Source organism: Scyliorhinus torazame, chromosome 4 (assembly GCF_047496885.1).
Source record: "Scyliorhinus torazame isolate Kashiwa2021f chromosome 4, sScyTor2.1, whole genome shotgun sequence".
Taxonomy (NCBI): Eukaryota; Metazoa; Chordata; class Chondrichthyes; order Carcharhiniformes; family Scyliorhinidae; genus Scyliorhinus; species Scyliorhinus torazame.
In genome coordinates, this window is record NC_092710.1 from 78,122,198 (window position 1) to 78,150,191 (window position 27,994).

General features: G+C 68.2%; 1 protein-coding gene across 2 annotated transcripts in view; it reads left to right on the forward strand.

The window, feature by feature from the left end:
• LOC140410317 (protein turtle homolog A-like) overlaps nucleotides 1-27,994 on the forward strand; it is a 431,590-nt gene that overhangs the window by 229,986 nt on the left and 173,610 nt on the right. For both annotated transcript variants that reach the window (XM_072498310.1, XM_072498311.1), the window contains 5 exons: nucleotides 652-802; nucleotides 1,875-1,986; nucleotides 2,932-3,107; nucleotides 3,573-3,811; nucleotides 4,206-4,290. In XM_072498310.1, coding sequence (XP_072354411.1) covers nucleotides 652-802; nucleotides 1,875-1,986; nucleotides 2,932-3,107; nucleotides 3,573-3,811; nucleotides 4,206-4,290 — 763 coding nt within the window. The remainder of the gene's footprint in view (nucleotides 1-651; nucleotides 803-1,874; nucleotides 1,987-2,931; nucleotides 3,108-3,572; nucleotides 3,812-4,205; nucleotides 4,291-27,994) is intronic.

The following is a 27,994-nucleotide window of genomic DNA, read 5'->3' on the forward strand; positions in this document are numbered from 1 at the left end:
AGTCGATGATCACTGTACCGGTCACGGTCAATGTTGGTTCGTGTTGCTGGGTGACCCGGGCAGGAAGAAGAGGTGAAGAGGGCGATTTGAACTCGGGGCTTAACTCTTATAGTCCCCAGGGGCTTCCCGCCTTTCGGGGCGGACCCCGTACCTGGTTCCAAGTGATTGGACTTTGTCCCAATCGCTTGGTTCGATTTCTCCAATACTGGAGCGGTTCCCTGATCGATGGCCGGTCTTGATGTGCTCGTTCACCTCCTTTGTGTTGGCTCCTGCTGGCGCCGAGGAGTCTGGCTTTGCTTTGTGTGTCCAAAATGTTACTTATTGTTCCCGGGGATTGCTCATCAGTATGCAGATGGCTGCTACATTGTTATGGTGATGGTCGCTGGTATTGATGTTGTCTGGCCTTTGCAGAGTTAAATACACAGCAAACCTGCAGCTGCTGGTGTCTGTCTATGTTGGCTGACTTTCCCATCAGCCTTTGCCGTTCGCCATTTTAAATCGGGAGTTGGCCAATTTAGGTGGCTACAGAAGGGAGGGAGTTAGAGAGTGGGGGAGAGAGAGGGAGAGAGATAGAGGAGAGAGAGAGAGGCAGAGACGGGGAGAGAGACACAAAGAGAGACTCTGTACAGAATCTGCTCCCTGATCTTTCAGGATGGGAGCTGCAATCAGTGCCAATTTCAGATCCTTAAGGATGGGACGCTCTTCTTCCGGAGCATCAGGAAGGACCACCATGGACAGTGGACATGTGAGGCCAGGAATAACGTCACACAGATCAGGTCCCGGACTACAGTGCTGGTGCTAGGTAAGTGTCCCTGTTTTAGCCTGGAGGAGACCCACAGTTTGAGGGGGGGGAGGAGTCCCGGAGTCTGGGGGGGGGGGAGGAGTCCCGGAGTCTTGGGAGGGGGAGGGGGAGGAGTCCCAGAGTCCGGGGGGGGGGGGGGGGGGGGTAGGTGAGGAGTCGGGGGGGGGAGGGCGGGAGGTGAGGAGTCGGGGGGGGGGGGTGGAGTCTGGGGAGTGATGAGGACTCTCACAGTTTGCGGAGGGGGGTGGGTGAGGAGTCCCACAGTTTGGGGGGGGGGAGGTGAGGAGTCTCACAGTTTGGGGAGTGGGGGTGAGGAGTCTCACAGTTTGGGGAGTGGGGGTGAGGAGTCTCACAGTTTGGGGAGGGGGGTGAGGAGTCCCACAGTTCGGGGAGGGTGGTGAGGAGTCTCACAGTTTGGGGGGGGGGGTGAGGAGTCCCAGAGTTTGGGGAGGGGGGGGGTGAGGAGTCTCACAGTTTGGGGAGGGGTGGGTGAGGAGTCTCACAGTTTGGGGAGGGGGGGTGAGGAGTCCCACAGTTTGGGGAAGGGGGGTGAGGAGTCCACAGTTTGGGGAGTGGGGGTGAGGAATCCCACAGTTTGGGGAGGGTAGGTGAGGAGTCCCACAGTTTGGGGAAGGGGGGTGAGGAGTCCACAGTTTGGGGAGGGGGGGTGAGGAATCCCACAGTTTGGGGAGGGGGGGGTGAGGAGTCCCACAGTTTGGGGAAGGGGGGTGAGGAGTCCACAGTTTGGGGAGGGGGGGGTGAGGAATCCCACAGTTTGGGGAGGGGGGGGTGAGGAGTCCCACAATTTTTTGGGGGGTGAGGGGTCTCACAGTTTGGGGAGGGGGGTCTCACAGTGTGGGGGGGGGGACCGTGGGTGAGCGGTCTCACAGTGTGGGGGGGGGGGTGAGGATTCCCACAGTTTGGGGGGGGGGCGGTGAGGGGTCTCACAGTTTGGGGAGGGGGGGTGAGGATTCCCTCAGTTTGGGGGGGGTTGTAGTTGCCGGGGGAACAGGGATTGGGGAGGGAGGGGACAGCCACGTGTTTGATCTCTGATTGCTGCAATTTCTCTCAGGGACCAGTCCCCATGCAGTCAGCAATGTGACGGTGAGGCCAGATGTGTTGGGGATCAACGTTACCTGGGACCCCGGGTTCGATGGTGGTCACTCGCAGCAATTCACCGTCTGGTATGCTTATGTTTCCATGACCCCTCCTCCCCTCCTGAGTGCTCCTCATCCCCAAACTCATGGGCTTCCTCCTAGCTCTGGGCAACGGGAAGTCTGGAGCCTGCTCCCACCTCGTAGCTCAACCCCTTTCCAACCCCAAGCCCCATTCTTTCTGAAATGGCCCCTCTCCCAACTGGGCCACTTCTTGGGCCCTCTCAGTCTATATCTGACCTTTCACCCCTTCCAGGGGGTCATGGCATCAGAGACTGACCTTTCAACTCGTTCCTGGGGATCATGGCATATGAGTCTGTGCTTTCCCCCCTTGCTGGAAGCCATGGCATCTGAGAATGACCTTTCACCCTTTTTGAGGTTCACTCAGAGTGGCACGCCAGTTTCTGAGTCTGACCTTGAACCCCACCCCAACAATGTCACAATTTATGAATCTAACCTTTCACCGCCTCACAGTGGGGTCACTGACAGAGTCTGACCTTTCACCCCCACACGATGAAGTCACATTGTTGTAAGTGACCTTTCACCCCCTTGCAGTGGGGTTACTGACGGAGTTTGACCTTCCACCCCCCTCATGGTGGGGTCACTGACTGAGTCTGACCTTTCACCCCCCCCCCGCACGGTGGGGTCACTGACTGAGTCTGACCTTTCACCCCCTCACGATGAAGTCACAGTGTTATGAGCGACCTTTCACCCCCTTGCAGTGGGGTTACTGACGGAGTTTGACCTTCCACCCCCCTCATGGTGGGGTCACTGATTGAGTCTGACCTTTCACCCCCCCACATGGTGGGGTCACTGACTGAGTCTGACCTTTCACCCCCTCACGATGAAGTCACAGTGCTATGAGTGACCTTTCACTCCCTTGCAGTTGCGTTACTGACAGAGTCTGACCTTTCACCCTCTTGCGAAGGGGTTACAGTGCACGAACCTCTCTCTTTCTCTCTCTTTCTCTCTCAGGTTCAGGCAGATTACCAATGGACCGCACGATTGGATCATCCGGATGGTTCCTGCTGATAACTGCAGCCTCTGGGTGGGGGGTCTCTGGCCAGATACTGAGTACCAGTTCAGTGTCCTGGCCCAGAGCGAACGAGGGAGTGGCCCCTTCAGTCAGATTGTCAACGTTCGAACCCTCAGTGAGTGCTGATCCTCAACCTTCTACCTATCCACTCATCTCCCGATCCTGACCCCTAAACCCAGGCTAGACCTCCTGCCCCAGGCTCCCAGTCCTGCAGTCCCAGAGTACCCACAGCCCCCCTCCACCGATGCTACGGTGACACAGCGGCCTTCCCAACACCTGAGCCCCCAGGGCCCCGTGCTGACCACATGACCCCACTCCGACCTCGCCACCTCCATTTGACCTTCCAGCCGCAAGTACCGACACTTTGACCCCCACATTGACCTCACACAGAGCTCCTAACCCTGATTACGGACCCCTGACCCTGTGCTGGCCTCACTAACCCCGCGTCCTTGTGCTGAACTCCCAACCTCTAACCCCCGAACCCCCGAACAAGAAACCTGAGCAGTGCCAAACCCTGACCTCCGGTGCTGACACCATCCAGCTTTCTAACCCTCTTTTCGTTGTCCCTCCCCACCCCCAGGTGTTGCCATGGTGACGGCGGCTCCAGCGACGGTGTGGCCCAGCCTCCTCCTCCCGCCATGGGACCTGAAGGCCAACCGGACAGCGAGCGGGATCCTGTTGTGCTGGGCCCCCCCGCCACCCCCCTCACGCCTCCCCCTGGGCTACATGCTGGAATTCCGCGAGGGCGGGAGCTGGGCAGTGCTGCAGAACGAGATCCCAGCCCGACAGCACCAGATGGTGCTGAAAGGACTTGTCAAGGTGAGAGGTCAAAGGGTGGACGGGGAGAGGGCAGCGATCAGTGGGGGAAGAGCAAGGGAGGAGAGAGAGTGTGATCAAGGGAGCAAGAGAGAGAGAGATCGACAGGTGAGGGAGAGAACGATAGAAAGATTGAAGAAGGAGAGAGAGAGAGAGAGACTGAAGCACAGAGATCAAGAAAGAGAGTGAGGGACATCAAAGGAGGAGAGATGGAGAGAGAGAGTGAGGAAGCGTCTGAGAGGAGAGAGATTGAGGGAGAGAGAGGATGAAGGAGAAAGATTGAAGGGAACGCGAGAGAGAGTGAAGAAGAGATTCAGTGAAAGACAGAGAGTGGAAGAGAGGGAGGGGTACGGATCCACTTACCTCGATTGCTAACTGAGTTTGGTCTCATCCTCAGGACGTATCTTACCAGTTGCGAATGATTTCACGGAATGAGAAACTGGTCAGTGAACCCAGCGAGATTGTCAATGTTTCAACTGCAGGTAACAAGATGCAAGATTCAGGAATGGGGATGCGGGAGGTGGGGGTAATATAGACCTTATCTGCTGTGAGAGTGAGTGTGCTAGTGAGTGCACGTCAGTGTGCGTGAATATATGTGAAAGAGAGAGTGCATCAGAAAGAGGGAGTGGGAGAGAGTGTACCAGTGTGCGCGAGTGTATATGAGAGCAAGAGAGTGCGGCTGAGCGGGAGTGCGCGGGTGAGCGGGAGTGCGCGCGCGGGAGAGCTCGGGTGTGCAGGAGAGCGGGAGTGTGCTGGTGAGCGGGAGAGCGCGAGTGTGCAGGTGAGCGGGAGTGTGCTGGTGAGCGGGAGTGTGCTGGTGAGCGGGAGAGCGCGGGTGAGCTGGTGAGCGGGAGTATACTGGTGAGCGGGAGTGTGCTGGTGAGCGGGAGTGCGCGGGTGAGCGGGAGTGCACGCGCGGGTGAGCAGGAGAGCGGGAGTGTGCTGGTGAGCGGGAGAGCGCGGGTGAGCTGGTGAGCGGGAGTGTGCTGGTGAGCTGGAGTGCGTGGGTGAGCTGGAGTGCGTGGGTGAGCGGGAGAGCGCTGGTGAGCGGGAGTGCGCGGGTGAGCGGGAGAGCAGGAGTGTGCTGGTGAGCGGGAGTGTGCTGGTAAGCGGGAGTGCGCGGCTGAGCGGGAGAGCGCGGGTGAGCTGGTGAGCGGGAGTGTGCGGGTGAGCTGGAGTGCGCGGGTGAGCGGGAGAGCGCTGGTGAGCGGGAGAGCGCTGGTGAGCGGGAGTGCGCGGGGTGAGCGGGAGAGCAGGAGTGTGCTGGTGAGCGGGAGTGTGCTGGTAAGCGGGAGTGCGCGGCTGAGCGGGAGAGCGCGGGTGAGCGGGAGTGTGCGGGTGAGCGGGAGTGTGCGGGTGAGCGGGAGTGTGCGGGTGAGCGGGAGTGTGCGGGTGAGCGGGAGTGTGCGGGTGAGCGGGAGTGTGCGGGTGAGCGGGAGAGCGCGTGTGAGCGGGAGTGTGCGGGTGAGCGGGAGTGTGCGGGTGAGCGGGAGTGTGCGGGTGAGCGGGAGTGGGCGGGTGAGCGAGAGTGGGCGGGTGAGCGGGAGTGGGCGGGTGAGCGGGAGTGGGCGGGTGAGCGGGAGTGTGCGGGTGAGCGGGAGTGTGCGGGTGAGCGGGAGTGTGCGGGTGAGCGGGAGTGAGTGGGCGAGCGGGAGTGTGCGGGTGAGCGGGAGTGTGCGGGTGAGCGCGGGTGAGCGGGAGTGTGCGGGTGAGCGGGAGAGCGCGGGTGAGCGAGAGAGTGGGAGTGTTCTGGTGAGCGGGAGAGCGCGGGAGAGCGGGAGTGTGCGGGTGAGCGGGAGTGTGCGGGTGAGCGGGAGTGTGCGGGTGAGCGGGAGTGTGCGGGTGAGCGGGAGTGTGCGGGTGAGCGGGAGTGTGCGGGTGAGCGGGAGTGTGCAGGTGAGCGGGAGTGTGCGGGTGAGCGGGTGAGCGAGAGAGTGGGAGAGTGCTGGTGAGCGGGAGAGCGGGAGTGTGCGGGTGAGCGGGAGAGCGGGAGTGTGCTGGTGAGCGGGAGAGCGCGGTTGAGCGGGAGTGAGTGGGCGAGCGGAAGTGTGCTGGTGAGCGGGAGAGCGCGGGTGAGCGGGAGTGAGTGGGCGAGCGGGAGTGTGTGGGGGAGCGGGAGTGTGTAGGGGAGCGGGAGTGAGTGGGGGAGCGGGAGTGAGTGGGGGAGCGGGAGTGAGTGGGGGAGCGGGAGTGAGTGGGGGAGCGGGAGTGAGTGGGCGAGCGGGAGTGTGCGGGTGAGCGGGAGTGTGTGGGGGAGCGGGAGTGTGCAGGTGAGCGGGAGTGAGTGGGGGAGCGGGAGTGTGCGGGTGAGCGGGAGTGTGCGGGTGAGCGGGAGTGTGCGGGTGAGCGGGAGTGTGCGGGTGAGCGGGGGTGTGCGGGTGAGCGGGAGTGTGCGGGTGAGCGGGAGTGTGCGGGTGAGCGGGAGTGTGCTGGTGAGCGGGAGTGTGCTGGTGAGCGGGAGTGTGCGGGGTGAGCGGGAGTGTGCGGGTGAGCGGGAGTGTGCGGGTGAGCGGGAATGTGCGGGTGAGCGGGAGTGTGCGGGTGAGCGGGAGTGTGCGGGTGAGCGGGAGTGTGCGGGTGAGCGGGAGTGTGCGGGTGAGCGGGAGTGTGCGGGTGAGCGGGAGTGTGCGGGTGAGCGGGAGTGTGCGGGTGAGCGGGAGTGTGCGGGGGAGCGGGAGTGTGCGGGGGAGCGGGAGTGTGCGGGTGAGCGGGAGTGTGCGGGTGAGCGGGAGTGTGCGGGTGAGCGGGAGTGTGCGGGTGAGCGGGAGTGTGCGGGTGAGCGGGAGTGTGCGGGTGAGCGGGAGTGTGCGGGTGAGCGGGAGTGTGCGGGTGAGCGGGAGTGTGCGGGTGAGCGGGAGAGCGCGTGTGAGCGGGAGTGTGCGGGTGAGCGGGAGTGTGCGGGTGAGCGGGAGTGGGCGGGTGAGCGGGAGTGGGCGGGTGAGCGGGAGTGGGCGGGTGAGCGGGAGTGTGCGGGTGAGTGGGAGTGTGAGGGTGAGCGGGAGTGTGCGGGTGAGCGGGAGTGTGCGGGAGAGCGGGAGAGTGCGGGTGAGCGGGAGTGTGCGGGTGAGCGGGAGTGTGCGGGTGAGCGGGAGAGCGGAAGTGTGCTGGTGAGCGGGAGAGCGCGGGTGAGCGGGAGTGAGTGGGTGAGCGGGAGTGTGCGGGGGAGCGGGAGTGTGCGGGGGAGCGGGAGTGTGCGGGTGAGCGGGAGTGTGTGGGTGAGCGGGAGTGTGCGGGTGAGCGGGAGTGTGTGGGTGAGCGGGAGTGCGGGTGAGCGGGAGAGTGCGGGTGAGCGGGAGAGTGCGGGTGAGCGGGAGAGTGCGTGTTAGCGGGAGTGTGCGGGTGAGCGGGAGTGTGTGGGTGAGCGGGGGTGAGCGGGAGTGTGCTGGTGAGCGGGAGTGTGCGGGTGAGCGGGAGTGTGCGGGTGAGCGGGAGTGTGCGGGTGAGCGGGAGTGTGTGGTTGAGCGCGAGTGCGGGTGAGCGGGAGTGTGCGGGTGAGCGGGAGTGTGCGGGTGAGCGGGAGTGTGCGGGTGAGCGGGAGTGTGCGGGTGAGCGGGAGTGTGCGGGTGAGCGGGAGTGTGCGGGGGAGCGGGAGTGTGCGGGGGAGCGGGAGTGTGCGGGGGAGCGGGAGTGTGCGGGTGAGCGGGAGTGTGCGGGTGAGCGGGAGTGTGCGGGTGAGTGGGAGTGTGCGGGTGAGCGGGAGTGTGCGGGTGAGCGGGAGTGTGCGGGTGAGCGGGAGTGTGCGGGTGAGCGGGAGTCTGCGGGTGAGCGGGAGTGTGCGGGTGAGCGGGAGTGTGCGGGTGAGCGGGAGTGTGCGGGTGGGCGGGAGTGTGCGGGTGAGCGGGAGTGTGCGGGTGAGCGGGAGTGTGCGGGTGAGCGGGAGTGTGCGGGTGAGCGGGAGTGTGCGGGTGAGCGGGAGTGTGCGGGTGAGCGGGAGTGTGCGGGTGAGCGGGAGTGTGCGGGTGAGCGGGAGTGTGTGGGTGAGCGGGAGAGTGAGGGCGAGCGGGAGTGTGCGGGCGAACGGGAGTGTGCGGGCGAGCGGGAGTGTGCGGGTGAGCGGGAGTGTGCGGGTGAGCGGGAGTGTGCGGGTGAGCGGGAGTGTGCGGGTGAGCGGGAGTGTGCGGGTGAGCGAGAGTGTGCGTGTGAGCGGGAAAGTGTGGGTGAGTGGGAGTGTGCGGGAGTGCGGGTGAGGGGGAGAGTGATTGAGCGGGAGAGCGCTGGAGAGTGTGGGTGTGCGGGAGTGTGCGGGTGAGCGGGAATGTGAGCGTGAGCGGGAGTGTGCGGGCCAGCGGGAGTGTGCGGGTCAGCGGGAGTGCGGGTCAGCGGGAGTGTGCGGGTGAGCGGGAGAGTGTGGGCGAGCGGGAGTGTGCGGGTGAGCGGGAGTGTGCGGGTGAGCGGGAGAGTGAGTGAGCGAGAGAGTGCGGGTGAGCGGGAGTGTGCGGGTGAGCGGGAGTGTGCGGGTGAGTGGGGGTGTGCGGGTGAGTGGGAGTGTGCGGGTGAGTGGGAGTGTGCGGGTGAGCGGGAGTGTGCGGGTGAGCGGGAGTGTGCGGGAGAGCGGGAGAGTGTGGGTGAGTGGGAGAGTGTGTGTGAGCGAGAGTGTGCGGGTGAGCGGGAGTGTGCGGGTGAGCGGGAGTGTGCGTGTTAGCGGGAGTGTGCGGGTGAGCGGGAGTGTGTGGGTGAGCGGGGGTGAGCGGGAGTGTGCGGGGGAGCGGGAGTGTGCGGGGGAGCGGGAGTGTGCGGGTGAGCGGGAGTGTGCGGGTGAGCGGGAGTGTGCGGGTGAGTGGGAGTGTGCGGGTGAGCGGGAGTGTGCGGGTGAGCGGGAGTGTGCGGGTGAGCGGGAGTGTGCGGGTGAGCGGGAGTGTGCGGGTGAGCGGGAGTGTGCGGGTGAGCGGGAGTGTGCGGGTGGGCGGGAGTGTGCGGGTGAGCGGGAGTGTGAGGGTGAGCGGGAGTGTGCGGGTGAGCGGGAGTGTGCGGGTGAGCGGGGGTGAGCGGGAGTGTGCGGGTGAGCGGGAGTGTGCGGGTGAGCGGGAGTGTGTGGGTGAGCGGGAGAGTGAGGGCGAGCGGGAGTGTGCGGGCGAACGGGAGTGTGCGGGCGAGCGGGAGTGTGCGGGTGAGCGGGAGTGTGCGGGTGAGCGGGAGTGTGCGGGTGAGCGGGAGTGTGCGGGTGAGCGGGAGTGTGCGGGTGAGCGAGAGTGTGCGTGTGAGCGGGAGAGTGTGGGTGAGTGGGAGTGTGCGGGAGTGCGGGTGAGGGGGAGAGTGATTGAGCGGGAGAGCGCTGGAGAGTGTGGGTGTGCGGGAGTGTGCGGGTGAGCGGGAATGTGAGCGTGAGCGGGATTGTGCGGGTCAGCGGGAGTGTGCGGGTCAGCGGGAGTGCGGGTCAGCGGGAGTGTGCGGGTGAGCGGGAGAGTGCGGGCGAGCGGGAGTGTGCGGGTGAGCGGGAGTGTGCGGGTGAGCGGGAGAGTGAGTGAGCGAGAGAGTGCGGGTGAGCGGGAGTGTGCGGGTGAGCGGGAGTGTGCGGGTGAGTGGGGGTGTGCGGGTGAGTGGGAGTGTGCGGGTGAGTGGGAGTGTGCGGGTGAGCGGGAGTGTGCGGGTGAGCGGGAGTGTGCGGGAGAGCGGGAGAGTGCGGGTGAGCGGGAGTGTGCGGGTGAGCGGGAGTGTGCGGGTGAGCGGGTGAGCGGGAGAGTGAGTGTGCGGGGGTGAGCGGGAGTGTGCGGGTGAGCGAGAGAGTGCGGGTGAGTGGGAGAGTGTGGGTGAGCGGGAGTGTGCGGGTGAGCGGGAGTGCGGGTGAGGGGGAGAGTGATTGAGCGGGAGAGCGCAGGAGAGTGTGGGTGAGCGGGAGTGTGAAGGTGAGCGGGAGTGTGAGGGTGAGCGGGAGTGTGCGGGTGAGCGGCAGTGTGCGGGTGAGCGGGAGTGTGGGTGAGCGGGAGAGTGTGGGTGAGCGGGAGAGTGTGGGTGAGCGGGAGAGTGTGGGTGAGCGGGAGTGTGCGGGTGAGCGGGAGTGTGCGGGTGAGCGGGAGTGCGGGTGAGCGGGAGAGTGCGGGTGAGCGGGAGAGTGTGGGTGAGCGGGAGAGTGTGGGTGAGCGGGAGAGTGTGGGTGAGCGGGAGAGTGAGGGTGAGCGGGAGAGTGTGTGTGAGCGGGAGAGTGTGGGTGAGCGGGAGAGTGTGGGTGAGCGGGAGAGTGTGGGTGAGCGGGAGTGTGCGGGTGAGCGGGAGTGTGTGGGTGAGCGGGAGAGTGTGGGTGAGCGGGAGAGTGTGGGTGAGCGGGAGAGTGCGGGTGAGCGGGAGTGTGCGGGTGAGCGGGAGTGTGCGGGTGAGCGGGAGAGTGCGGGTGAGCGGGAGTGTGCGGGTGAGCGGGAGTGTGCGGGTGAGCGGGAGAGTGCGGGTGAGCGGGAGTGAGCGGGTGAGCGGGAGTGTGCGGGTGAGCGGGAGAGTGTGGGTGAGCGGGAGAGTGCGGGTGAGCGGGAGTGTGCGGGTGAGCGGGAGTGTGCGAGTGAGCGGGAGTGTGCGGGTGAGCGGGAGTATGCGGGTGAGCGGGAGTGTGGGTGAGCGGGAGTGTGTGGGTGAGCGGGAGAGTGTGGGTGAGCGGGAGAGTGTGGGTGAGTGGGAGAGTGCGGGTGAGCGGGAGTGTGCGGGTGAGCGGGAGAGTGTGGGTGAGCGGGAGAGTGTGGGTGAGCGGGAGAGTGTGGGTGAGCGGGAGCGTGCGGGTGAGCGGGAGTGCGGGTGAGCGGGAGAGTGAGTGAGCGGGAGTGTGCGGGTGAGCGGGAGAGTGCGGGTTAGCGGGAGTGTGCGGGTGAGCGGGAGTGTGCGGGTGAGCGGGAGTGTGCGGGTGAGCGGGAGTGTGCGGGTGAGCGGGAGTGTGCGGGTGAGCGGGAGTGTGCGGGTGAGCGGGAGTGTGCGGGTGAGCGAGAGTGTGCGTGTGAGCGGGAGAGTGTGGGTGAGTGGGAGTGTGCGGGAGTGCGGGTGAGGGGGAGAGTGATTGAGCGGGAGAGCGCTGGAGAGTGTGGGTGTGCGGGAGTGTGCGGGTGAGCGGGAATGTGAGCGTGAGCGGGATTGTGCGGGTCAGCGGGAGTGTGCGGGTCAGCGGGAGTGCGGGTCAGCGGGAGTGTGCGGGTGAGCGGGAGAGTGCGGGCGAGCGGGAGTGTGCGGGTGAGCGGGAGTGTGCGGGTGAGCGGGAGAGTGAGTGAGCGAGAGAGTGCGGGTGAGCGGGAGTGTGCGGGTGAGCGGGAGTGTGCGGGTGAGTGGGGGTGTGCGGGTGAGTGGGAGTGTGCGGGTGAGTGGGAGTGTGCGGGTGAGCGGGAGTGTGCGGGTGAGCGGGAGTGTGCGGGAGAGCGGGAGAGTGCGGGTGAGCGGGAGTGTGCGGGTGAGCGGGAGTGTGCGGGTGAGCGGGTGAGCGGGAGAGTGAGTGTGCGGGGGTGAGCGGGAGTGTGCGGGTGAGCGAGAGAGTGCGGGTGAGTGGGAGAGTGTGGGTGAGCGGGAGTGTGCGGGTGAGCGGGAGTGCGGGTGAGGGGGAGAGTGATTGAGCGGGAGAGCGCAGGAGAGTGTGGGTGAGCGGGAGTGTGAAGGTGAGCGGGAGTGTGAGGGTGAGCGGGAGTGTGCGGGTGAGCGGCAGTGTGCGGGTGAGCGGGAGTGTGGGTGAGCGGGAGAGTGTGGGTGAGCGGGAGAGTGTGGGTGAGCGGGAGAGTGTGGGTGAGCGGGAGTGTGCGGGTGAGCGGGAGTGTGCGGGTGAGCGGGAGTGCGGGTGAGCGGGAGAGTGCGGGTGAGCGGGAGAGTGTGGGTGAGCGGGAGAGTGTGGGTGAGCGGGAGAGTGTGGGTGAGCGGGAGAGTGAGGGTGAGCGGGAGAGTGTGTGTGAGCGGGAGAGTGTGGGTGAGCGGGAGAGTGTGGGTGAGCGGGAGAGTGTGGGTGAGCGGGAGTGTGCGGGTGAGCGGGAGTGTGTGGGTGAGCGGGAGAGTGTGGGTGAGCGGGAGAGTGTGGGTGAGCGGGAGAGTGCGGGTGAGCGGGAGTGTGCGGGTGAGCGGGAGTGTGCGGGTGAGCGGGAGAGTGCGGGTGAGCGGGAGTGTGCGGGTGAGCGGGAGTGTGCGGGTGAGCGGGAGAGTGCGGGTGAGCGGGAGTGAGCGGGTGAGCGGGAGTGTGCGGGTGAGCGGGAGAGTGTGTGTGAGCGAGAGTGTGCGGGTGAGCGGGAGAGTGCGGGTGAGCGGGAGAGTGTGGGTGAGCGGGAGAGTGCGGGTGAGCGGGAGTGTGCGGGTGAGCGGGAGTGTGCGAGTGAGCGGGAGTGTGCGGGTGAGCGGGAGTATGCGGGTGAGCGGGAGTGTGGGTGAGCGGGAGTGTGTGGGTGAGCGGGAGAGTGTGGGTGAGCGGGAGAGTGTGGGTGAGTGGGAGAGTGCGGGTGAGCGGGAGTGTGCGGGTGAGCGGGAGAGTGTGGGTGAGCGGGAGAGTGTGGGTGAGCGGGAGAGTGTGGGTGAGCGGGAGCGTGCGGGTGAGCGGGAGTGCGGGTGAGCGGGAGAGTGAGTGAGCGGGAGTGTGCGGGTGAGCGGGAGAGTGCGGGTTAGCGGGAGTGTGCGGGTGAGCGGGAGTGTGCGGGTGAGCGGGAGTGTGCGGGTGAGCGGGAGTGTGCGGGTGAGCGGGAGTGTGCGGGTGAGCGGGAGTGTGCTGGTGAGCGGGAGTGTGCTGGTGAGCGGGAGTGTGCTGGTGAGCGGGAGTGTGCGGGTGAGCGGGAGTGTGCGGGTGAGCGGGAGTGTGCGGGTGAGCGGGAGTGTGCGGGTGAGCGGGAGTGTGCGGGTGAGCGGGAGTGTGCGCGTGAGCGGGAGTGTGCGGGTGAGCGGGAGTGTGCGGGTGAGTGGGAGTGTGCGGTGAGCGGGAGTGTGCGGGTGAGCGGGAGTGTGCGGGTGAGCGGGAGTGTGCGGGTGAGCGGGAGTGTGCGGGTGAGCGGGAGTGAGCGGGGGAGCGGGAGTGTGCGGGGGAGCGGGAGTGTGCGGGTGAGCGGGAGTGAGCGGGGGAGCGGGAGAGTGCTGGTGAGCGGGAGTGTGCGGGTGAGCGGGAGTGTGCGGGTGAGCGGGAGTGTGTGGGGGAGCGGGGGTGAGCGGGAGAGCGGGAGTGTGCGGGTGAGCGGGAGAGCGGGAGTGTGCTGGTGAGCGGGAGAGCGCGGGTGAGCGGGAGTGAGTGGGCGAGCGGAAGTGTGCTGGTGAGCGGGAGAGCGCGGGTGAGCGGGAGTGAGTGGGCGAGCGGGAGTGTGTGGGGGAGCGGGAGTGTGTAGGGGAGCGGGAGTGAGTGGGGGAGCGGGAGTGAGTGGGGGAGCGGGAGTGAGTGGGGGAGCGGGAGTGAGTGGGCGAGCGGGAGTGTGCGGGTGAGCGGGAGTGTGTGGGGGAGCGGGAGTGTGCAGGTGAGCGGGAGTGAGTGGGGGAGCGGGAGTGTGCGGGTGAGCGGGAGTGTGCGGGTGAGCGGGAGTGTGCGGGTGAGCGGGGGTGTGCGGGTGAGCGGGAGTGTGCGGGTGAGCGGGAGTGTGCGGGTGAGCGGGAGTGTGCGGGTGAGCGGGAGTGTGCGGGTGAGCGGGAGTGTGCGGGTGAGCGGGAGTGTGCGGGTGAGCGGGAGTGTGCGGGTGAGCGGGTGAGCGGGAGAGTGAGTGTGCGGGGGTGAGCGGGTGAGCGAGAGTGTGCGGGTGAGTGGGAGAGTGTGGGTGAGCGGGAGTGTGCGGGTGAGCGGGAGTGCGGGTGAGGGGGAGAGTGATTGAGCGGGAGAGCGCTGGAGAGTGTGGGTGAGCGGGAGTGTGAAGGTGAGCGGGAGTGTGAGGGTGAGCGGGAGTGTGCGGGTGAGCGGCAGTGTGCGGGTGAGCGGGAGTGTGGGTGAGCGGGAGAGTGTGGGTGAGCGGGAGAGTGTGGGTGAGCGGGAGAGTGTGGGTGAGCGGGAGTGTGCGGGTGAGCGGGAGTGTGCGGGTGAGCGGGAGTGCGGGTGAGCGGGAGAGTGCGGGTGAGCGGGAGAGTGTGGGTGAGCGGGAGAGTGTGGGTGAGCGGGAGAGTGTGGGTGAGCGGGAGAGTGAGGGTGAGCGGGAGAGTGTGGGTGAGCGCGAGAGTGTGGGTGAGTGGGAGAGTGTGGGTGAGCGGGAGAGTGTGGGTGAGCGGGAGTGTGCGGGTGAGCGGGAGTGTGCGGGTGAGCGGGAGTGTGTGGGTGAGCGGGAGAGTGTGGGTGAGCGGGAGAGTGTGGGTGAGTGGGAGAGTGCGGGTGAGCGGGAGTGTGCGGGTGAGCGGGAGAGTGTGGGTGAGCGGGAGAGTGTGGGTGAGCGGGAGAGTGTGGGTGAGCGGGAGCGTGCGGGTGAGCGGGAGTGCGGGTGAGCGGGAGAGTGAGTGAGCGGGAGTGTGCGGGTGAGCGGGAGAGTGCGGGTTAGCGGGAGTGTGCGGGTGAGCGGGAGTGTGCGGGTGAGCGGGAGTGTGCGGGTGAGCGGGAGTGTGCGGGTGAGCGGGAGTGTGCTGGTGAGCGGGAGTGTGCTTGTGAGCGGGAGTGTGCTGGTGAGCGGGAGTGTGCGGGTGAGCGGGAGTGTGCGGGTGAGCGGGAGTGTGCGGGTGAGCGGGAGTGTGCGGGTGAGCGGGAGTGTGCGGGTGAGCGGGAGTGTGCGCGTGAGCGGGAGTGTGCGGGTGAGCGGGAGTGTGCGGGTGAGTGGGAGTGTGCGGTGAGCGGGAGTGTGCGGGTGAGCGGGAGTGTGCGGGTGAGCGGGAGTGTGCGGGTGAGCGGGAGTGAGCGGGGGAGCGGGAGTGTGCGGGGGAGCGGGAGTGTGCGGGTGAGCGGGAGTGAGCGGGGGAGCGGGAGAGTGCTGGTGAGCGGGAGTGTGCGGGTGAGCGGGAGTGTGCGGGTGAGCGGGAGTGTGTGGGGGAGCGGGAGTGTGCGGGTGAGCGGGAGAGCGGGAGTGTGCGGGTGAGCGGGAGAGCGGGAGTGTGCTGGTGAGCGGGAGAGCGCGGGTGAGCGGGAGTGAGTGGGCGAGCGGAAGTGTGCTGGTGAGCGGGAGAGCGCGGGTGAGCGGGAGTGAGTGGGCGAGCGGGAGTGTGTGGGGGAGCGGGAGTGTGTAGGGGAGCGGGAGTGAGTGGGGGAGCGGGAGTGAGTGGGGGAGCGGGAGTGAGTGGGGGAGCGGGAGTGAGTGGGCGAGCGGGAGTGTGCGGGTGAGCGGGAGTGTGTGGGGGAGCGGGAGTGTGCAGGTGAGCGGGAGTGAGTGGGGGAGCGGGAGTGTGCGGGTGAGCGGGAGTGTGCGGGTGAGCGGGAGTGTGCGGGTGAGCGGGTGTGTGCGGGTGAGCGGGAGTGTGCGGGTGAGCGGGAGTGTGCGGGTGAGCGGGAGTGTGCGGGTGAGCGGGAGTGTGCGGGTGAGCGGGAGTGTGCGGGTGAGCGGGAGTGTGCGGGTGAGCGGGAGTGTGCGGGTGAGCGGGAGTGTGCGGGTGAGCGGGAGTGTGCGGGTGAGCGGGTGAGCGGGAGAGTGAGTGTGCGGGGGTGAGCGGGAGTGTGCGGGTGAGCGAGAGTGTGCGGGTGAGTGGGAGAGTGTGGGTGAGCGGGAGTGTGCGGGTGAGCGGGAGTGCGGGTGAGGGGGAGAGTGATTGAGCGGGAGAGCGCTGGAGAGTGTGGGTGAGCGGGAGTGTGAAGGTGAGCGGGAGTGTGAGGGTGAGCGGGAGTGTGCGGGTGAGCGGCAGTGTGCGGGTGAGCGGGAGTGTGGGTGAGCGGGAGAGTGTGGGTGAGCGGGAGAGTGGGTGAGCGGGAGTGTGCTTGTGAGCGGGAGTGTGCTGGTGAGCGGGAGTGTGCGGGTGAGCGGGAGTGTGCGGGTGAGCGGGAGTGTGCGGGTGAGCGGGAGTGTGCGGGTGAGCGGGAGTGTGCGGGTGAGCGGGAGTGTGCGCGTGAGCGGGAGTGTGCGGGTGAGCGGGAGTGTGTGGGTGAGCGGGAGAGTGTGGGTGAGCGGGAGAGTGTGGGTGAGTGGGAGAGTGCGGGTGAGCGGGAGTGTGCGGGTGAGCGGGAGTGTGCGGGTGAGCGGGAGAGTGTGGGTGAGCGGGAGAGTGTGGGTGAGCGGGAGAGTGTGGGTGAGCGGGAGCGTGCGGGTGAGCGGGAGTGCGGGTGAGCGGGAGAGTGAGTGAGCGGGAGTGTGCGGGTGAGCGGGAGAGTGCGGGTTAGCGGGAGTGTGCGGGTGAGCGGGAGTGTGCGGGTGAGCGGGAGTGTGCGGGTGAGCGGGAGTGTGCGGGTGAGCGGGAGTGTGCTGGTGAGCGGGAGTGTGCTTGTGAGCGGGAGTGTGCTGGTGAGCGGGAGTGTGCGGGTGAGCGGGAGTGTGCGGGTGAGCGGGAGTGTGCGGGTGAGCGGGAGTGTGCGGGTGAGCGGGAGTGTGCGGGTGAGCGGGAGTGTGCGCGTGAGCGGGAGTGTGCGGGTGAGCGGGAGTGTGCGGGTGAGTGGGAGTGTGCGGTGAGCGGGAGTGTGCGGGTGAGCGGGAGTGTGCGGGTGAGCGGGAGTGTGCGGGTGAGCGGGAGTGTGCGGGTGAGCGGGAGTGAGCGGGGGAGCGGGAGTGTGCGGGGGAGCGGGAGAGTGCTGGTGAGCGGGAGTGTGCGGGTGAGCGGGAGTGTGCGGGTGAGCGGGAGTGTGTGGGGGAGCGGGAGTGTGCGGGTGAGCGGGAGAGCGGGAGTGTGCGGGTGAGCGGGAGAGCGGGAGTGTGCTGGTGAGCGGGAGAGCGCGGGTGAGCGGGAGTGAGTGGGCGAGCGGAAGTGTGCTGGTGAGCGGGAGAGCGCGGGTGAGCGGGAGTGAGTGGGCGAGCGGGAGTGTGTGGGGGAGCGGGAGTGTGTAGGGGAGCGGGAGTGAGTGGGGGAGCGGGAGTGAGTGGGGGAGCGGGAGTGAGTGGGGGAGCGGGAGTGAGTGGGCGAGCGGGAGTGTGCGGGTGAGCGGGAGTGTGTGGGGGAGCGGGAGTGTGCAGGTGAGCGGGAGTGAGTGGGGGAGCGGGAGTGTGCGGGTGAGCGGGAGTGTGCGGGTGAGCGGGAGTGTGCGGGTGAGCGGGTGTGTGCGGGTGAGCGGGAGTGTGCGGGTGAGCGGGAGTGTGCGGGTGAGCGGGAGTGTGCGGGTGAGCGGGAGTGTGCGGGTGAGCGGGAGTGTGCGGGTGAGCGGGAGTGTGCGGGTGAGCGGGAGTGTGCGGGTGAGCGGGTGAGCGGGAGAGTGAGTGTGCGGGGGTGAGCGGGAGTGTGCGGGTGAGCGAGAGTGTGCGGGTGAGTGGGAGAGTGTGGGTGAGCGGGAGTGTGCGGGTGAGCGGGAGTGCGGGTGAGGGGGAGAGTGATTGAGCGGGAGAGCGCTGGAGAGTGTGGGTGAGCGGGAGTGTGAAGGTGAGCGGGAGTGTGAGGGTGAGCGGGAGTGTGCGGGTGAGCGGCAGTGTGCGGGTGAGCGGGAGTGTGGGTGAGCGGGAGAGTGTGGGTGAGCGGGAGAGTGTGGGTGAGCGGGAGAGTGTGGGTGAGCGGGAGTGTGCGGGTGAGCGGGAGTGTGCGGGTGAGCGGGAGTGCGGGTGAGCGGGAGAGTGCGGGTGAGCGGGAGAGTGTGGGTGAGCGGGAGAGTGTGGGTGAGCGGGAGAGTGTGGGTGAGCGGGAGAGTGAGGGTTAGCGGGAGAGTGTGGGTGAGCGGGAGAGTGTGGGTGAGCGGGAGAGTGTGGGTGAGCGGGAGAGTGTGGGTGAGCGGGAGTGTGCGGGTGAGCGGGAGTGTGCGGGTGAGCGGGAGAGTGCGGGTGAGCGGGAGAGTGTGGGTGAGCGGGAGTGTGCGGGTGAGCGGGAGTGTGCGGGTGAGCGGGAGAGTGCGGGTGAGCGGGAGTGTGCGGGTGAGCGGGAGTGTGCGGGTGAGCGGGAGAATGCGGGTGAGCGGGAGTGAGCGGGTGAGCGGGAGTGTGCGGGTGAGCGGGAGAGTGTGTGTGAGCGAGAGTGTGCGGGTGAGCGGGAGAGTGTGGGTGAGCGGGAGAGTGTGGGTGAGCGGGAGAGTGCGGGTGAGCGGGAGTGTGCGGGTGAGCGGGAGTGTGCGAGTGAGCGGGAGTGTGCGAGTGAGCGGGAGTGTGCGGGTGAGCGGGAGTGTGCGGGTGAGCGGGAGTGTGGGTGAGCGGGAGTGTGTGGGTGAGCGGGAGAGTGTGGGTGAGCGGGAGAGTGTGGGTGAGCGGGAGAGTGCGGGTGAGCGGGAGTGTGCGGGTGAGCGGGAGAGTGCGGGTGAGCGGGAGAGTGTGGGTGAGCGGGAGAGTGTGGGTGAGCGGGAGCGTGCGGGTGAGCGGGAGTGCGGGTGAGCGGGAGAGTGAGTGAGCGGGAGTGTGCGGGTGAGCGGGAGAGTGCGGATTAGCGGGAGTGTGCGGGTGAGCGGGAGTGTGCGGGTGAGCGGGAGTGTGCGGGTGAGCGGGAGTGTGCGGGTGAGCGGGAGTGTGCTGGTGAGCGGGAGTGTGTGGGTGAGCGGGAGTGTGCGGGTGAGCGGGAGTGTGCGGGTGAGCGGGAGTGTGCGGGTGAGCGGGAGTGTGCGGGTGAGCGGGAGTGTGCGCGTGAGCGGGAGTGTGCGGGTGAGCGTGAGTGTGCGGGTGAGTGGGAGTGTGCGGTGAGCGGGAGTGTGCGGGTGAGCGGGAGTGTGCGGGTGAGCGGGAGTGTGCGGGTGAGCGGGAGTGTGCGGGTGAGCGGGAGTGAGCGGGGGAGCGGGAGTGTGCGGGGGAGCGGGAGTGTGCGGGTGAGCGGGAGTGAGCGGGGGAGCGGGAGAGTGCTGGTGAGCGGGAGTGTGCGGGTGAGCGGGAGTGTGCGGATGAGCGGGAGTGTGCGGGGGAGCGGGAGTGTGCGGGTGAGCGGGAGAGCGGGAGTGTGCGGGTGAGCGGGAGAGCGGGAGTGTGCTGGTGAGCGGGAGAGCGCGGGTGAGCGGGAGTGAGTGGGCGAGCGGAAGTGTGCTGGTGAGCGGGAGAGCGCGGGTGAGCGGGAGTGAGTGGGCGAGCGGGAGTGTGTGGGGGAGCGGGAGTGTGTAGGGGAGCGGGAGTGAGTGGGGGAGCGGGAGTGAGTGGGGGAGCGGGAGTGAGTGGGGGAGCGGGAGTGAGTGGGGGAGCGGGAGTGAGTGGGCGAGCGGGAGTGTGCGGGTGAGCGGGAGTGTGTGGGGGAGCGGGAGTGTGCAGGTGAGCGGGAGTGAGTGGGGGAACGGGAGTGTGCGGGTGAGCGGGAGTGTGCGGGTGAGCGGGAGTGTGCGGGTGAGCGGGGGTGTGCGGGTGAGCGGGAGTGTGCGGGTGAGCGGGAGTGTGCGGGTGAGCGGGAGTGTGCGGGTGAGCGGGAGTGTGCGGGTGAGCGGGAGTGTGCGGGTGAGCGGGAGTGTGCGGGTGAGCGGGAGTGTGCTGGTGAGCGGGAGTGTGCTGGTGAGCGGGAGTGTGCTGGTGAGCGGGAGTGTGCGGGTGAGCGGGAGTACGCGGCAGAGCGGGAGTGTGCGGGTGAGCGGGAGAGCGCGGCTGAGCGGGAATGTGCGGGTGAGCGAGAGAGTGGGAGTGTTCTGGTGAGCGGGAGAGCGCGGGAGAGCAGGAGTATGCTGGTGAGCGGGAATGTGCGGGTGAGCGGGAGAGCGGGACTGTGCGGGTGAGCGGGAGAGCGGAAGTGTGCTGGTGAGCGGGAGAGCGCGGGTGAGCGGGAGTGAGTGGGTGAGCGGGAGTGTGCGGGGGAGCGGGAGTGTGCGGGTGAGCGGGAGTGTGCGGGTGAGCGGGAGTGTGTGGGTGAGCGGGAGTGTGCGGGTGAGCGGGAGTGTGTGGGTGAGCGGGAGTGCGGGTGAGCGGGAGAGTGCGGGTGAGCGGGAGAGTGCGGGTGAGCGGGAGAGTGCGTGTTAGCGGGAGTGTGCGGGTGAGCGGGAGTGTGTGGGTGAGCGGGGGTGAGCGGGAGTGTGCGGGTGAGCGGGAGTGTGCGGGTGAGCGGGAGTGTGCGGGTGAGCGGGAGTGTGTGGTTGAGCGCGAGTGCGGGTGAGCGGGAGTGTGCGGGTGAGCGGGAGTGTGCGGGGGAGCGGGAGTGTGCGGGGGAGCGGGAGTGTGCGGGGGAGCGGGAGTGTGCGGGTGAGCGGGAGTGTGCGGGTGAGCGGGAGTGTGCGGGTGAGCGGGAGTGTGCGGGTGAGCGGGAGTGTGCGGGTTAGCGGGAGTGTGCGGGTGGGCGGGAGTGTGCGGGTGAGCGGGAGTGTGCGGGTGAGCGGGAGTGTGCGGGTGAGCGGGAGTGTGCGGGTGAGCGGGAGTGTGCGGGTGAGCGGGAGTGTGTGGGTGAGCGGGAGAGTGAGGGTGAGCGGGAGTGTGCGGGGGAGCGGGAGAGTGCGGGGGAGCGGGAGTGTGCGGGTGAGCGGGAGTGTGCGGGTGAGCGGGAGTGTGCGGGTGAGCGGGAGTGTGCGGGTGAGCGGGAGTGTGCGGGTGAGCGGGAGTGTGCGGGTGAGCGGGAGTGTGCGGGTGAGCGGGAGTGTGTGGGTGAGCGGGAGTGTGAGGGGGAGCGGGAGTGTGCGGGTGAGCGGGAGTGTGCGGGTGAGCGGGAGTGTGCGGGTGAGCGGGAGTGTGCGGGTGAGCGGGAGTGTGCGGGTGAGCGGGAGTGTGCGGGTGAGCGGGAGTGTGCGGGTGAGCGGGAGTGTGCGGGTGAGCGGGAGTGTGCGGGTGAGCGGGAGAGTGCGGGTGAGCGGGAGTGTGCGGGTGAGCGGGAGTGTGCGGGTTAGAGGGAGTGTGCGGGTGAGCGGGAGTGTGCGGGTGAGCGGGAGAGTGCGGGTGAGCGGGAGTGTGCGGGAGAGCGGGAGTGTGCGGGTGAGCGGGAGTGTGTGGGTGAGCGGGAGTGTGCGGGTGAGCGGGAGAGTGTGGGGGAGCGGAATGTGTGGGTGAGCGGGAGTGTGCGGGGGAGCGGGAGTGAGTGGGGGAGCGGGAGTGAGTGGGGGAGCGGGAGTGTGTGGGTGAGCGGGAGTGTGCGGGTGAGCGGGAGAGTGTGGGGGAGCGGAATGTGTGGGGGAGCGGGAGTGTGTGGGGGAGCGGGAGTGAGTGGGGGAGCGGGAGTGTGCGGGTGAGCGGGAGTGTGCGGGTGAGCGGGGGTGAGCGGGAGTGTGCGGGTGAGCGGGAGTGTGCGGGTGAGCGGGAGAGTGTGGGGGAGCGGAATGTGTGGGTGAGCGGGAGTGTGTGGGGGGAGCGGGAGTGAGTGGGGGAGCGGGAGTGAGTGGGGGAGCGGGAGTGTGTGGGTGAGCGGGAGTGTGCGGGTGAGCGGGAGAGTGTGGGGGAGCGGAATGTGTGGGGGAGCGGGAGTGTACGGGTGAGCGGGAGTGTGCGGGTGAGCGGGAGTGCGGGTGAGCGGGAGAGTGAGTGAGCGAGAGAGTGCGGGTGAGCGGGAGTGTGCGGGTGAGCGGGAGTGTGCGGGTGAGTGGGGGTGTGCGGGTGAGTGGGAGTGTGCGGGTGAGTGGGAGTGTGCGGGTGAGCGGGAGTGTGCGGGTGAGCGGGAGTGTGCGGGAGAGCGGGAGAGTGCGGGTGAGCGGGAGTGTGCGGGTGAGCGGGAGTGTGCGGGTGAGAAGGTGAGCGGGAGAGTGAGTGTGCGGGGGTGAGCGGGAGTGTGCGGGTGAGCGAGAGTGTGCGGGTGAGTGGGAGAGTGTGGGTGAGCGGGAGTGTGCGGGTGAGCGGGAGTGCGGGTGAGGGGGAGAGTGATTGAGCGGGAGAGCGCTGGAGAGTGTGGATGAGCGAGAGTGTGCGGGTGAGCGGGAATGTGAGGGTGAGCGGGAGTGTGCGGGTGAGCGGGAGTGTGCGGGTCAGCGGGAGTGCGGGTCAGCGGGAGTGTGCGGGTGAGCGGGAGAGTGCGGGTGAGCGGGAGTGTGCGGGTGAGCGGGAGTGCGGGTGAGCGGGAGAGTGAGTGAGCGAGAGAGTGCGGGTGAGCGGGAGTGTGCGGGTGAGCGGGAGTGTGCGGGTGAGCGGGGGTGTGCGGGTGAGTGGGAGTGTGCGGGTGAGTGGGAGTGTGCGGGTGAGCGGGAGTGTGCGGGTGAGCGGGAGTGTGCGGGAGAGCGGGAGAGTGCGGGTGAGCGGGAGTGTGCGGGTGAGCGGGAGTGTGCGGGTGAGCAGGTGAGCGGGAGAGTGAGTGTGCGGGGGTGAGCGGGAGTGTGCGGGTGAGTGGGAGAGTGTGGGTGAGCGGGAGTGTGCGGGGTGAGCGGGAGTGCGGGTGAGGGGGAGAGTGATTGAGCGGGAGAGCGCTGGAGAGTGTGGGTGAGCGGGAGTGTGAAGGTGAGCGGGAGTGTGAGGGTGAGCGGGAGTGTGCGGGTGAGCGGCAGTGTGCGGGTGAGCGGGAGTGTGGGTGAGCGGGAGAGTGTGGGTGAGCGGGAGAGTGTGGGTGAGCGGGAGAGTGTGGGTGAGCGGGAGTGTGCGGGTGAGCGGGAGTGTGCGGGTGAGCGGGAGTGCGGGTGAGCGGGAGAGTGCGGGTGAGCGGGAGAGTGCGGGTGAGCGGGAGAGTGTGGGTGAGCGGGAGAGTGTGGGTGAGCGGGAGAGTGTGGGTGAGCGGGAGAGTGAGGGTGAGCGGGAGAGTGTGGGTGAGCGGGAGAGTGTGGGTGAGCGGGAGAGTGTGGGTGAGCGGGAGAGTGTGGGTGAGCGGGAGAGTGTGGGTGAGCGGGAGAGTGTGGGTGAGCGGGAGTGTGCGGGTGAGCGGGAGAGTGTGGGTGAGCGGGAGAGTGTGGGTGAGCGGGAGTGAGCGGGAGTGTGCGGGTGAGCGGGAGAGTGCGGGTGAGCGGGAGTGTGCGGGTGAGCGGGAGTGTGCGGGTGAGCGGGAGAGTGCGGGTGAGCGGGAGTGAGCGGGTGAGCGGGAGTGTGCGGGTGAGCGGGAGAGTGTGTGTGAGCGAGAGTGTGCGGGTGAGCGGGAGAGTGTGGGTGAGCGGGAGAGTGTGGGTGAGCGGGAGAGTGCGGGTGAGCGGGAGTGTGCGGGTGAGCGGGAGTGTGCGAGTGAGCGGGAGTGTGCGGGTGAGCGGGAGTGTGCGGGTGAGCGGGAGTGTGGGTGAGCGGGAGTGTGTGGGTGAGCGGGAGAGTGTGGGTGAGCGGGAGAGTGTGGGTGAGTGGGAGAGTGCGGGTGAGCGGGAGTGTGCGGGTGAGCGGGAGAGTGTGGGTGAGCGGGAGAGTGTGGGTGAGCGGGAGAGTGTGGGTGAGCGGGAGCGAGCGGGTGAGCGGGAGTGCGGGTGAGCGGGAGAGTGAGTGAGCGGGAGTGTGCGGGTGAGCGGGAGAGTGCGGGTTAGCGGGAGTGTGCGGGTGAGCGGGAGTGTGCGGGTGAGCGGGAGTGTGCGGGTGAGCGGGAGTGTGCTGGTGAGCGGGAGTGTGCTGGTGAGCGGGAGTGTGCGGGTGAGCGGGAGTGTGCGGGTGAGCGGGATTGTGCGGGTGAGCGGGAGTGTGCGGGTGAGCGGGAGTGTGCGGGTGAGCGGGAGTGTGCGGGTGAGTGGGAGTGTGCGGTGAGCGGGAGTGTGCGGGTGAGCGGGAGTGTGCGGGTGAGCGGGAGTGTGCGGTGAGCGGGAGTGTGCGGGTGAGCGGGAGTGAGCGGGTGAGCGGGAGTGTGCGGGTGAGCGGGGAGAGCGCTGGTGAGCGGGAGTGTGCGGGTGAGCGGGAGAGCGCGGGAGAGCGGGAGTGTGCGGGTGAGCGGGAGTGAGCTGGTGAGCGGGAGTGTGCGGGTGAGCGGGAGTGTGCTGGTGAGCGGGAGTGTGCGGGTGAGCGGGAGTGTGCGGGTGAGCGGGAGTGTGCGGGTGAGCGGGAGTGTGCGGGTGAGCGGGGGTGAGCGGGGGTGAGCGGGAGTGTGCGGGTGAGCGGGAGTGTGCGGGTGAGCGGGAGTGTGCGGGTGAGCGGGAGTGTGCGGGTGAGCGGGAGTGTGCGGGTGAGCGGGAGTGTGCGGGTGAGCGAGAGTGTGCGGGAGAGCGAGAGTGTGCGGGTGTGCGGGTGAGCGGGGGTGTGCGTGTGAGCGGGAGAATGTGGGTGAGCGGGAGTGTGCGGGAGTGCGGGTGAGGGGGAGAGTGATTGAGCGGGAGAGCGCTGGAGAGTGTGGGTGAGCGGGAGTGTGCGGGTGAGCGGGAGTGTGAGGGTGAGCGGGAGTGTGCGGGTGAGCGGGAGTGTGCGGGTCAGCGGGAGTGCGGGTCAGCGGGAGTGTGCGGGTGAGCGGGAGAGTGCAGGTGAGCGGGAGTGTGCGGGTGAGCGGGAGTGTGCGGGTGAGCGGGAGTGAGCGGGAGTGTGCGGGTGAGTGGGAGTGTGCGGGTGAGTGGGAGTGTGCGGGTGAGTGGGTGTGTGCGGGTGAGTGGGAGTGTGCGGGTGAGTGGGAGTGTGCGGGTGAGTGGGAGTGTGCGGGTGACTGGGAGTGTGCGGGAGAGCGGGAGATTGCGGGTGATCGGGAGTGTGCGGGTGAGCAGGAGTGTGCGGGTGAGCGGGAGAGTGAGTGTGCGGGGGTGAGCGGGAGTGTGCGGGTGAGCGAGAGTGTGCGGGTGAGTGGGAGAGTGTGGGTGAGCGGGAGTGTGCGGGTGAGCGGGAGTGCGGGTGAGGAGGAGAGTGATTGAGCGGGAGAGCGCTGGAGAGTGTGGGTGAGCGGGAGTGTGCGGTTGAGCGGGAGTGTGAGGGTGAGCGGGAGTGTGCGGGTGAGCGGCAGTGTGCGGGTGAGCGGGAGTGTGGGTGAGCGGGAGAGTGTGGGTGAGCGGGAGAGTGTGGGTGAGCGGGAGAGTGGGGGTGAGCGGGAGTGTGCGGGTGAGCGGGAGTGTGCGGGTGAGCGGGAGTGTGCGGGTGAGCGGGAGTCCGGGTGAGCGGGAGAGTGCGGGTGAGCGGGAGAGTGTGGGTGAGCGGGAGAGTGTGGGTGAGCGAGAGAGTGTGGGTGAGCGGGAGTGTGCAGGTGAGCGGGAGAGTGCGGGTGAGCGGGAGTGAGCGGGTGAGCGGGAGTGTGCGGGTGAGCGGGAGAGTGTGTGTGAGGGAGAGTGTGCGGGTGAGCGGGAGTGTGCGGGTGAGCGGGAGTGTGTGAGTGAGCGGGAGTGTGCGGGTGAGCGGGAGTGTGCGGGTGAGCGGGAGTGTGGGTGAGCGGGAGTGTGTGGGTGAGCGGGAGAGTGTGGGTGAGCGGGAGAGTGTGGGTGAGTGGGAGAGTGCGGGTGAGCGGGAGTGTGCGGGTGAGCGGGAGAGTGTGGGTGAGCGGGAGAGTGTGGGTGAGCGGGAGAGTGTGGGTGAGCGGGAGCGAGCGGGTGAGCGGGAGTGCGGGTGAGCGGGAGAGTGAGTGAGCGGGAGTGTGCGGGTGAGCGGGAGAGTGCGGGTTAGCGGGAGTGTGCGGGTGAGCGGGAGTGTGCGGGTGAGCGGGAGTGTGCGGGTGAGCGGGAGTGTGCTGGTGAGCGGGAGTGTGCTGGTGAGCGGGAGTGTGCTGGTGAGCGGGAGTGTGCGGGTGAGCGGGAGTGTGCGGGTGAGCGGGAGTGTGCGGGTGAGCGGGAGTGTGCGGGTGAGTGGGAGTGTGCGGTGAGCGGGAGTGTGCGGGTGAGCGGGAGTGTGCGGGTGAGCGGGAGTGTGCGGGTGAGCGGGAGTGTGCGGGTGAGCGGGAGTGTGCGGGTGAGCGGGAGTGAGCGGGTGAGCGGGAGTGTGCGGGTGAGCGGGAGAGCGCTGGTGAGCGGGAGTGTGCGGGTGAGCGGGAGAGCGCGGGAGAGCGGGAGTGTGCGGGTGAGCGGGAGTGAGCTGGTGAGCGGGAGTGTGCGGGTGAGCGGGAGTGTGCTGGTGAGCGGGAGTGTGCGGGTGAGCGGGAGTGTGCGGGTGAGCGGGAGTGTGCGGGTGAGCGGGAGTGTGCGGGTGAGCGTGGGTGAGCGGGAGTGTGCGGGTGAGCGGGAGTGTGCGGGTGAGCGGGAGTGTGCGGGTGAGCGGGAGTGTGCGGGTGAGCGGGAGTGTGCAGGTGAGCGGGAGTGTGCGGGTGAGCGAGAGTGTGCGGGAGAGCGAGAGTGTGCGGGTGTGCGGGTGAGCGGGGGTGTGCGTGTGAGCGGGAGAATGTGGGTGAGCGGGAGTGTGCGGGAGTGCGGGTGAGGGGGAGAGTGATTGAGCGGGAGAGCGCTGGAGAGTGTGGGTGAGCGGGAGTGTGCGGGTGAGCGGGAGTGTGAGGGTGAGCGGGAGTGTGCGGGTGAGCGGGAGTGTGCGGGTCAGCGGGAGTGCGGGTCAGCGGGAGTGTGCGGGTGAGCGGGAGAGTGCAGGTGAGCGGGAGTGTGCGGGTGAGCGGGAGTGTGCGGGTGAGCGGGAGTGAGCGGGAGTGTGCGGGTGAGTGGGAGTGTGCGGGTGAGTGGGAGTGTGCGGGTGAGTGGGAGTGTGCGGGTGAGTGGGAGTGTGCGGGTGAGTGGGAGTGTGCGGGTGAGTGGGAGTGTGCGGGTGAGTGGGAGTGTGCGGGTGAGTGGGAGTGTGCGGGAGAGCGGGAGATTGCGGGTGATCGGGAGTGTGCGGGTGAGCAGGAGTGTGCGGGTGAGCGGGAGAGTGAGTGTGCGGGGGTGAGCGGGAGTGTGCTGGTGAGCGGGAGTGTGCGGGTGAGCGGGAGTGTGCGGGTGAGCGGGATTGTGCGGGTGAGCGGGAGTGTGCGGGTGAGCGGGAGTGTGCGGGTGAGCGGGAGTGTGCGGGTGAGTGGGAGTGTGCGGTGAGCGGGAGTGTGCGGGTGAGCGGGAGTGTGCGGGTGAGCGGGAGTGTGCGGTGAGCGGGAGTGTGCGGGTGAGCGGGAGTGAGCGGGTGAGCGGGAGTGTGCGGGTGAGCGGGAGAGCGCTGGTGAGCGGGAGTGTGCGGGTGAGCGGGAGAGCGCGGGAGAGCGGGAGTGTGCGGGTGAGCGGGAGTGAGCTGGTGAGCGGGAGTGTGCGGGTGAGCGGGAGTGTGCTGGTGAGCGGGAGTGTGCGGGTGAGCGGGAGTGTGCGGGTGAGCGGGAGTGTGCGGGTGAGCGGGAGTGTGCGGGTGAGCGGGGGTGAGCGGGGGTGAGCGGGAGTGTGCGGGTGAGCGGGAGTGTGCGGGTGAGCGGGAGTGTGCGGGTGAGCGGGAGTGTGCGGGTGAGCGGGAGTGTGCGGGTGAGCGGGAGTGTGCGGGTGAGCGAGAGTGTGCGGGAGAGCGAGAGTGTGCGGGTGTGCGGGTGAGCGGGGGTGTGCGTGTGAGCGGGAGAATGTGGGTGAGCGGGAGTGTGCGGGAGTGCGGGTGAGGGGGAGAGTGATTGAGCGGGAGAGCGCTGGAGAGTGTGGGTGAGCGGGAGTGTGCGGGTGAGCGGGAGTGTGAGGGTGAGCGGGAGTGTGCGGGTGAGCGGGAGTGTGCGGGTCAGCGGGAGTGCGGGTCAGCGGGAGTGTGCGGGTGAGCGGGAGAGTGCAGGTGAGCGGGAGTGTGCGGGTGAGCGGGAGTGTGCGGGTGAGCGGGAGTGAGCGGGAGTGTGCGGGTGAGTGGGAGTGTGCGGGTGAGTGGGAGTGTGCGGGTGAGTGGGAGTGTGCGGGTGAGTGGGAGTGTGCGGGTGAGTGGGAGTGTGCGGGTGAGTGGGAGTGTGCGGGTGACTGGGAGTGTGCGGGAGAGCGGGAGATTGCGGGTGATCGGGAGTGTGCGGGTGAGCAAGAGTGTGCGGGTGAGCGGGAGAGTGAGTGTGCGGGGGTGAGCGGGAGTGTGCGGGTGAGCGAGAGTGTGCGGGTGAGTGGGAGAGTGTGGGTGAGCGGGAGTGTGCGGGTGAGCGGGAGTGTGCGGGTGAGCGGGAGTGCGGGTGAGGAGGAGAGTGATTGAGCGGGAGAGCGCTGGAGAGTGTGGGTGAGCGGGAGTGTGCGGTTGAGCGGGAGTGTGAGGGTGAGCGGGAGTGTGCGGGTGAGCGGCAGTGTGCGGGTGAGCGGGAGTGTGGGTGAGCGGGAGAGTGTGGGTGAGCGGGAGAGTGTGGGTGAGCGGGAGAGTGGGGGTGAGCGGGAGTGTGCGGGTGAGCGGGAGTGTGCGGGTGAGCGGGAGTGTGCGGGTGAGCGGGAGTCCGGGTGAGCGGGAGAGTGCGGGTGAGCGGGAGAGTGTGGGTGAGCGGGAGAGTGTGGGTGAGCGAGAGAGTGTGGGTGAGCGGGAGTGTGCAGGTGAGCGGGAGAGTGCGGGTGAGCGGGAGTGAGCGGGTGAGCGGGAGTGTGCGGGTGAGCGGGAGAGTGTGTGTGAGGGAGAGTGTGCGGGTGAGCGGGAGTGTGCGGGTGAGCGGGAGTGTGCGAGTGAGCGGGAGTGTGCGGGTGAGCGGGAGTGTGCGGGTGAGCGGGAGTGTGGGTGAGCGGGAGTGTGTGGGTGAGCGGGAGAG